The sequence below is a fragment of the Hevea brasiliensis genome, chromosome 2 (assembly GCF_030052815.1).
Source record: "Hevea brasiliensis isolate MT/VB/25A 57/8 chromosome 2, ASM3005281v1, whole genome shotgun sequence".
NCBI lineage: Eukaryota > Viridiplantae > Streptophyta > Magnoliopsida > Malpighiales > Euphorbiaceae > Hevea > Hevea brasiliensis.
The window spans coordinates 105,069,807-105,080,356 of record NC_079494.1 but is presented as its reverse complement, the minus strand read 5'-3'; the positions used below and the strand labels follow the sequence as shown (position 1 = coordinate 105,080,356).

Sequence of the window (10,550 nt, the reverse complement as noted above, 5' to 3'; positions counted from 1 at the left end):
GAACTTTAAGCAATCAATTGTTAAATAAAATAATCATATAAATTAAGATAATAAAAATAATAATTATTATTATTATTTTTAGTATAAAAAGCGTTATCTATAATTTTATTGTTTAATATAATTTTAATTTTTTATTAATTTTAAGATATAATTTTTAAATTTTTTCAATTAAATGAAATATTAAATTTTAAAAAAATTAAAAATGATATTTGCAAAAAATTAAGAATTAAAATAAATATTAATTAAATATATCTATTCTTCACATCAGGTAAAAACATTTTGATATTAATAAACTTCTTTATAATTATAAAAATTAACCATACATTATAATTTTGCTGGTCTCGTCTTAATTTAAATTAATTATATTAGGTTGTATTACTCTTATTACATTTAAGTTTGATATTTTTCAATTCGTAATTTGTTTGATATATATTTTCATTAATTATAATATCTAAGAAATTCTAAAATTTTAACTCATACTTATTTAATTAAATTGTTAATCCCTTCAAAATTAGTTCACTAAAATATGATTCACTAAAATTATTTCACTAAAATATTAATTAAAATTTATTCATCAATATTGTAAATTAAAGTGCATAACATTTGATGAAATATGCTAGAAACGTCTAAAGAAGCAAACAAATGATTTATGAGAAATATATGCATATTATGAGATGCATGAATATTAAATAAAAAATATTATTTTTTTATTTTTTATTGAAAAAAATAATATACTAATTTTTAAATAACAAATTTAATGATAAAATTCTTGAGTTTTGGCCATCAATTGTAAATGAAAATAATCATGTAAATAATAAAAATTATGATAACAATAATAATAATATTCAAATAAAAATAAAAAAGAATTAAATTTGATGTATAAAGAAAATAATTTACTAATTATAAAACAACACCATGAGGTAATATCATGAAAAATCATTAGAAAAGCCTGCATGTTTTATATAATAATAATAATAATAATAATAATATATAGATAATTTATACAAACAATTCATTGCATACAATGCTCTTTATTTTTAGATCCCCTCATTAATCACTATCCCTCTTTGTCCACAAACTTCTTAGCTTTCTTATATGCATTCTTCAAATATTCCCTAAACCGAGCCAAATCCAGTCTAACATTTTGCTCTTTCAAATATATGCTCATAATATCATTTGACCATTTTTTCCCTTGAAAGGCAATTGGGTCCTTTAACATTAGACTATTCTTATCATACTTATCTACCAAACTGCTTTCCTCCACTTCAATCCTATACTCCATGTACTCTAATCCCATGGCCCTACCTGAATTTCCAAAACAATATTCAGCCACCCATTCGTTCCCTAGAGGCACCACCTGCATGAACACCGATCCTGGCCTAAGAAACAACGAGTGTGTAAGTGCTGCACCATGTACCCCAACCATTGCATGACTTGAATTAATAACTGCATAAGCTTGCCACAACGGAGTATTAGCTGTAGGTTCAAATATGGTAACATCAAAACCAATCTTTTCAGCTATCCTTTTTACTTGGATTTGATTCAAAATCACACGTCCAACACCACCACTACGACTCATCAACACTAGTCGAGGTCTCCGTTTCAAAGAATTGACTGTGGTCGCGTGGTTTTCACCGCGGTGGCGGCCATAGGCTCTATCCAAAAAGGAACGGAAATGGGTTAAAGTTTGTGAATTTGGTAGTAACTTAGGGTTAATGGTCATAAATCCATGAGAAACAAGGCCTATAGTTGCAGAAGTGAAACAATGGGCGGAGGAATCATTATCAAGGTTTATAATAGGGTGTTTGCTAAAAGTTTGTAACAAATCTGCATACTTCCTCACCCACCAATCACGGGCTTTTGATATGACAAGGACGAATTCTTGATTTTCAGAGAAGACAGAATGAATGGTGATGAATAGGGGGATGATTCCATCATTGAAATCATGGAAAAAGTTGCCGGTGTAGCCTCCCGCAGCGAATACCAAGGCAGGGACATTGTGATGGACCTCACATGATGGGCCTGGTGGGCTTGAAGTGAGAGTAAGCTCCCTGATTCCGCTCATCGTGAAACTCTCCCATTTTCTTGGGTAAGGCCTGATTTTCTCCACGCTGTACGGTGGTGAGGTAGGGCCTTGGTGGCCCACAAGATAGAATGTGGCGACGGTGGGGTCCAAGACAGTTGGGCCGCTGATAGTGCAGAGATCATAGGATTTGTGGGATCGGTCGCAGTTAATTTTTCTGGCTTGAGGCGATAAAGAGAAAGACGGTGGCGGCTGTGATGGTAATGGATTCTGCTCGAACACCGTCTTTAGCTTGAAACGTTCTTTTCCTGCAAAAAAATATTACCACAAAAATGTCCCCGACGTCAGGAAAAAAGACATCATTGCATAGACAATTTGCAGAAAAAAAAAAATTGGAAGAGAATCTAAAACTAAATCAATTAGGCAAGCATCAAAAAAACAAAGCAAATTGTTGTTGAACAATACTTGTATTTTGTCTTATCTGATTGATGACCATATTAAATTAGAGAGTTTTCCGCAACGACCTTATAAGAAAACGTTGCAATGTAGCTATCAATATAAGCTGTCTCGTCAATTTATAACAAATGAGGTACCCAATGTTGGCAAACGAAGTTAAAAAAAAAAGGCATCAATCCCATGTTAACAATCATTGAATAAGAAGCCAACTGGGGCTGGGGCATTTGTCAGGAACCATGGACAAGCAGACATTCAGTTCCATATATATTTAATTCTGAACTGACCTCGGCAAATGGCATACTAAAATATTTTATATTCACAATTTTCTGGTAGCTTGTCCCGTAGCTTCCCTGGATTACAAATTTCTCTATGGAATCTTTTTTAGAGGAAGCTTCGGTTTAATTATAATGGGTTGGGCTTCGAATTTATGAAAAATAGAACAACTTTCTTTTGTATGTAGCTCGTTATAATTTCCAGGAAAAATCTGTGCAGAACCTTCTAATTAAATTTTGATTTTTCAAATAGCAAATATATCTATATTTTCAATTTTTCTAAACGCCTAAATTCATCAATTTAGTGCTATTCAGAGTATTATTTAAAAATTGCCCCTTTCTAATCTCACAAATAATATTCTGTAGAAAAAAAAAAGTGCTTTGTGACAATAAAATTAATTCTAAAAGAGACAAAGGTCTAATAAAATTTATTTATATTAATATCTCAAATGCATGATATTTAAACTCTATTTAACAAAATACATTTATTTTTGGATATGCATATATCATGAAAAAAATTAAATTTTTTAGCAATTAAATAACTAGTAAATCAGAATGAATCGATAACATCAAATTGAACTAAAGGATTCAATTTGAAACAAATTCAACTAAAGGATTCAATAGCAAAAATTTCATATGATAAAGGATTTTGAATTTAATAATTCATTTTTAGGACTATAAAATTCTGATTTCAATTTCAAATTGAAAGCAAATAAATTAAAAATATAGCATCAAATTGAAAAGTTCACATATAAAAATGCATGCAACTAAAAAGTTTAATAGAAAACTTTATATAAATTTAAATTTTGTAAAAATTCAATTTAATTAATTTTTTTTTGTCAATTTTTATATTTAAAATGAAAAAATTTTAATTTTTTTTAACTGAAATAGAAATAAACATAATTATGTGAATATTTCAATTATTTTTTTTAAATTATTTATTCCAAATGAAGCATAAGGGATTTTGAATTTAATGAATCTTACTAATAGTGCCATTAAATATATGGATATTTACTTCCATTTTTAATGCTTCACTGCTACACTTCTCAACATTTTCAACAAACTAATAATCGGTAGTGACAAATGTTAACAGTAAAAATCTGGAATGAATGGTAAGTTAGGGCATACCTGGATTATTGTTTGATGAAAGAATTACATTTCTTGATTGAGAAATAAAAGATAAATTGATCTGGAATATGAAGCAGAACACCAAAAAGAGCAAGAAGACGACTGCGAATTCGTAATGCCTCCTCTTCATAATCATTTCTAGTGAAATCAAAACCTCAGGAAACAGAAGAAAATGAAAAAAAGATCAGTTCTGACCAGTGATCATCCAGCATATGCAGACTAGAGAAAGGAGACTGTTGATCTGTTCTTGACTGCAACTTGAAACTTGGAAATGGTCTGGAGAGAGAGAGAGAGGGAGAGAGGAGGTAGTAAGGCGTGAAGGCTAATAAGAGGAAGTATGGATCTATGGAGGTGAGGTCAGGGGAGAATTGAGAAGAATGTAGAATTGAGACGTGGAGGAATTTGGGAATATGACAGCAAATACCATGGCTATTGAAATGAATTTGCAAATCCCCTACCCACTGAATTTTCTATTTCTTTATATTCATTAATTATATTATGTATTAATTAAGGTCAAACACTCAACTGTTTTGCTAATAGTTTATTAAATATTAATATTTAATGATTAATTATTTATATAATTATTAAAATAAAAATATTTGATAAAAATAATTATTATATATATTATTAAATATAAAAATAATAATAAAATTTTATTTATTTTAAATAAAATATTTCACCATCAAATATTATAAATAAATAAAAATATATTTTAATTCTGATAAAAAAAAAAACACCGCCATTTTTATCATTGTAATTACAATTAATATGATTAAAAAAAAATACGATAATATGAATATTATTTCCAAAAAAGGAAGCGTCAAATTTAATTAAATTCGATTTAAAAATAAACTTAAGAAGTGACATGTAGAGGCTTTGACCCTCAAAACCTTTAAAAAATATGTTCTTAAAATTTCATCTAATGATGGCGTCCTGTTTTATAGAGTGTGTATAATTTTTAAATTTTATGTCAATTTTCAGCTATATTTCTATTTTATATTAATTATAATCCCTCAAAAACTTATATTTTAATTTCAACCTACCACAATTGGAGCCATCTAAAAAAAAGTTTGAAATGTTCTAACAACTACCATTGCATCCTAATAGTGGTATGTGCTGTTTGACATTAAATTTTAAGGGTGTAAATTATTTTTATAAAAAAATTATTTTAGATGTTATTAAAAAAATTTAAAAATTTTATTTTATTATTTTAATATTTTTATGATTAAAATTTATTAAATTTAATTTTAAATTATTTTTTAATATTATCTGATTAGTATATTTAAAAATCTAATTTTTTCAAAAACAGTTTTAATAGTGATGTCAAATAATGTCTATAAAATTTTATGACTAATTATTGAATATATAAAAAGCACTAAAAAAATACTTTTTATATATAAAAAATTAATAGCTTAAAAGCTTAATTATATTTCAATATTTATTGAAAAAGTTTAATTTAACTCATTTTTTAATTTTTGTTTAACTTAATTCAGAAGTTTCAATTTAATTTTAATTTAGCTCAAAAATTAAGAAAATTAATAAATTGAACTTTTTTTTAGTTTAAATAAAAAATAAGAAATTTAATTAGAAATTTAATTTCAAATTTTGAAATTAAATTTCTTATTTTTTATTTAAATCAAAAAATTAAAAAATTTGGCTTATAAATTTTAATTTTTCAGTAAAATTAAATTTAAATTAAAACTTTTAAATTAAATTAGATAAAAAATTAAAAATTAATTAAATTAAGCTTTTTCAATAAATATAAAAGTCAAATTAGATATTTTACTAAAAATTAATTATTATTATTTTTCTTAATTTTAAAAAAATAAAACTCATATTTTAAGAAAAAAATGATGCATATATAATAGACGTATTTAATAATATCTCAAATTTCATTATAGCAGATTGAAAAATTAATTGAATAAAATATTTTTAGAATTAATGAAGAAATTGAATACTTCTAATTGATTATAATTAAATATTATATCTAATAAATATAGGATAATATTTTATTGGTCGGTCGCGAATTTGCGCTGGGAAAAATTTTCTTCCTATTTGGGTCAATGGGATTGAAAAAATCAAAAGGAGTTGATACAGTAGCCACGATTATGATGTGAGGGACAGAGATGGGCCCGGCCCTTAGAGAAGCGAAATGGCCTAAATTATGCTTCCATGGGAACGGCCACATGTGATACGTACAACTGGTAGATTGAGTGGGTCCCAGAGAAGCTATTATTAATTGGCAGGAGTTGTGGTCCCAACGTATCAGTTGATGTGTAACTGTCCAGCGCGTACAAGGTTTTGTTGTACTTAAATATATCCAGGCTGACGTCAATATCAGTATAACCTGTCACTCCATTTATTATATAAAAAAAAGGTACACTTGTCTTTCGCCCATTTTATTAATAGAGATATAAAGTTTTTTTTTTAATTTAAATATTTATATTATTATGTTACCAACATTTAAAAATGTAATCAATGTCAATATATTTTAATATATAAATAAATTTCATCTATTTAAATATATTTAATTTATTTATAAATTTTTTTTATATAAATATAAATATATTTTTTTTTATTTAATATTAAATTAATAACATGATTATATACCGTAAAACATATAAAATTTACTTGTTATATTAAATTATGAGTACACAGAAACTTGCCACATTAATATAATTGAGACAATAATACAAATTTCTTAAATATAAAAAATAAATCTCACAAACTATATAATGTTAAAGTGTAATTATTCATAAACTTTAATTATTAAAATAGCCAATATTTATCACGTTATTATTATTATTATTATTATTATTATTATTATTATTATTAAAGGATGGTGAAAGGCTTTTAGGCCCCTAGCCAGTTGATCCAGCTTTAGAATCAGGGCTTGCATCAATGTCTCATCTCATAATTGTTGGAACATGAAGATGAAGATTTAGATTTATGAAGTATAAATATTATTTCAATTAAATTAATTTACTTTTCTTGACTCCACTCAACTTAATAAATATAAAATATTTAGATTAACTTATTAACCAATCTCTAATAATTAATTTGAGTGAACTTTAATAGAATTTAAATTCACAAATTATTATTTAAAAACAACATTAAAATTAATTGCTTATTGTTTTAAGTTTATAAGCCATTGTAAAACACGAATTCAACATTCAACTATTAAAATTTCAAACTGCATTAAGTATAATGAAATCAAATTTAAATATTAAATGAGTTGATTTTAAAATAATTATTAAATAACTTTATTTATATTTCAATCATTAAATCTTGATTATTTAAGTTCAAATCTCAATCAAAATAAATATAATCATGTCCATATTCATTTTAATTCATTTTAATTTTTGGAAGAAAGAGTTTGTGTTGAGGCGGTTGGTGTAAAATAGGCTTTGAGGCGTGATGAATCGCTTTCTTTAAGGTATTAATTGCCTCCACTAGATTGCTGCAAGGTCATGTTTGCTGGTTTTGCAACCACCGCAAGTGTACGGATCGCCAACAAGTAATAAAGTGATGAGTAGAGTATCGTTCCCACGAGGACCGTGTTGAGTACCAAACTATAGTGATTTTAATTATCTAGACGATCGAATTGTAGAGAAATAGTTATTATATCTAAATTGAAAGAAATAAAATCTAAATAATTAACTAAAATAAAATACTAATGGACAAAGGCATTCTAGAGCTAGGGATTTACACTTTAATTAATTATAGAATCAATCTAATCCATTCAATAATTGAGAAATTATTACTTTGATGGAAATTAATCCTAAGTTATCTTAAGTCCTCTCTCAAGGCACTCAAGGTGTATTTTAATTAACATAAACTCTACTTTCGTGGTAATTAAATTAATTAAAACCCTTTAAGATCTTTGATTAATTTTGAAACTCCACAAAGGTCATCAACCTATCTCTAGGTCAGATTTCCTAGGTTCAAAATCTCGATTTTATAATATTAATCTTCACCTTTCAGTCCTTCAATTAATATCTGTAATCAATACTAAGTGGGTGCCAATACATAGCATGCATTAAGATCACAAGAGATTGAATCAAAGAATAAAATACCCAATGTATTAAATAAAATCAAACCAGAACCATAATGAAATTGAGTGCTACACCCTAACCCTAGAATAAAGAACCTACTCACCCATGGTGAGTTTTACAATCAAGGTTATAAAAAAATAAAGAGAAGACATGAGAAGAAAATAGAGTGAAAGAACCCAGAAAAAGAATTGCAGCCTTGGACTTTTAGAACTTCAGCTGAAAATCCCATCTAGCAATCTTGCAGATCTTGTTTCTCCCTTACCTCCCTTAAAGTTTATGTGCATCTTTGAATGTAAATCGGCTCTCTTGGATGTAAAATTTTGTTCTTAGATGTAAATTCTCTCCTCCCCCTCAATTCTTGACTTGTTCTATTTATATCTGATGTAAAAACCCTAATTTCAGAGTCCTAAAAGCATTAGGAGTCCATCCGGGTCGAGTTGGAGCGAAGAAAAGTCACATCAGAATTGCTGTCAGAGGACTTTACATGGGCCGTGTAATGATACACGCCTCGTGTAAATTTATGCACCTTCATTTTTCACGTTTTCTTCTGTCCAGAGAGTTACACGGGGTCCAGGAAGTTACACAGGATGGGTTACACGGCCCGTGTAATGTTTTTAGCACTGTATTCTTCATGTTTTGACCTCCAAATCTCTTCCAAACTCGTCCTTGATTCTAGAATCACACAAAAACACCTGATAAAATATAAAAATCAATGAATTGAGTTGGATTAACATGTTTTCTAAAATAATAATGAAAACATATAAAAATAAACATAAAATAATACTAAATGCTAACAAAATGCAATGGATGTTAACCTTAAATGTCTATATAATTTGATGCAATCAGGTCATAGCAATATACCTCCAGGATACAACAAAACCTGAAATCTGCAAATAGCAACTGCTGAAGATTTTCCTTAAGAACTCTTTATACGAACCAAATTTAGAGAGACTAGAAGAAAAGAAGAAGAAGTAGAAGTAGTATATATCTAGATTAAAAAACTCATCCATATTTATAAAAAATGAAAAGTTATAGCACATTTTCTAAATAAACACATCTATCTATCTTCAATAGATACAACTGTTTGTGTAAAAGACATGTCTGTTTATTAACAGATACCTATATAAATATTTGTGACTATTTGTATAGAATATTCATGTTTGTTTATTAATAGATACCTATACTAACAGTTGTAACCTTTTGTATACAATAGACATATCTGTTTATTAACAAACACCTATATAAATAGTTGTAACTATTTGTATAGAATAAATATGTTTATTTATTAACAGACACCTATACAAATAATTGTGACTTTTTGTATAAAATAGACATGTCTGTTTATTAACAGACGCCTAAACAGTTGTGGCTATTTGTATAGAATTGAAATGTCTGTTTATTAATAGACATATCTACTTGTTAATAAACACATCCTTTTGTCATTTATTTACAAAAATTATAATAAGATAATTATTTTATTTTACACATATACGTACCAAGTGACATAATAAAATAATATATATTTATTTATATATATAATTCTATATACATTTCACTTTTATCATTCCTTCACTTTCTTATATTTTAACAATATGGGAATTCTTTCTCTCTATATTATCTAACATACAAGCTATATATAACAATCCTCCACTTAGCTTGTATTGTTAGATCTCATTGTTTCATGTATAATGAAAAGTATGTTTCGATTTAAACTTTTCCTTAGTGTAAGTATTTCAAAATTCTAAAGAAATTATGGTGGTCTTAGCTTAAACCTATATTCATATTAAATTGAATCAGAAATACTACAGACACGAATTAATTAGTTCAACTTAAAAAGTTCACCAAAAATTTAGCACAAATATGGCCTTGTGCTACCTTCTATTTTTATGAACATTTATAAAAGTTATTCTCACTTTTATTGAAGCGGCACCACTTCTTATGTTCATATAGGTAAAGTTTCATTTGTAATAATATTAAACTTCATTAAGAGTGTCACGACCCAACCTATGGGCCGGACCGGCACTAGGACCTGGGCCAGCCTAAAGCCCCCGAGGCCCGTAGTAAGCCTTAACTATTCATTTACCCAACTCTAAGGCCCATTGGGCCCAAATTCAAGAAAACAAACGGACAGAGTCCAGCCATAAAATGGACTTTCCAACGGGGAGTTTTCGACTCACCCGACCTGTAAACACAATAAACCATCCATTGGGTATATCTTCTCACCATCCAAATTCTAATCAACATATTAATAAATGTGAGCTCAGCTCACTCATCCAATCCATCAAAACAGACTTAAAATATTAAGTTTACAGGTCCAACATGAATATAATATTACAGACCAAATTCAAATAATTACTGCTAACACATGCGGAAATTCTAGGAGTAAATAAAATTACACAAATATCAATAAACAACCTGCGAAGTATAAAAGCAGGTTAACCCAGAATAAATATCCTCCTGTGGTAAAAATTTTTGAACAGAGTGAGCGTTCGACTCGGAGAGTATAATATCAATCTTATCTTTAATCTCTATAACTTTCTGAAACTAATGCAACCTGTAGAGTGAAATACAACATCAACATCATATTCACATCATAGCATCATAAAGGATATTTGG

General features: G+C 27.5%; 1 protein-coding gene across 1 annotated transcript; it reads right to left on the bottom strand.

Moving 5' to 3' along the window:
- Positions 1 to 1,057: 1,057 nt before the first annotated feature.
- On the bottom strand, positions 1,058 to 4,149 carry LOC110668352 (xylan glycosyltransferase MUCI21-like). The gene is made up of 2 exons (XM_021829546.2): positions 3,880 to 4,149; positions 1,058 to 2,331 (listed from the first exon to the last, which is right to left on the bottom strand). The coding sequence occupies exons 1-2, from the start codon at positions 4,013 to 4,015 to the stop codon at positions 1,058 to 1,060; spliced, it is 1,410 nt and encodes a 469-aa protein (XP_021685238.2). The 5' UTR covers positions 4,016 to 4,149.
- Positions 4,150 to 10,550: the final 6,401 nt, after the last annotated feature.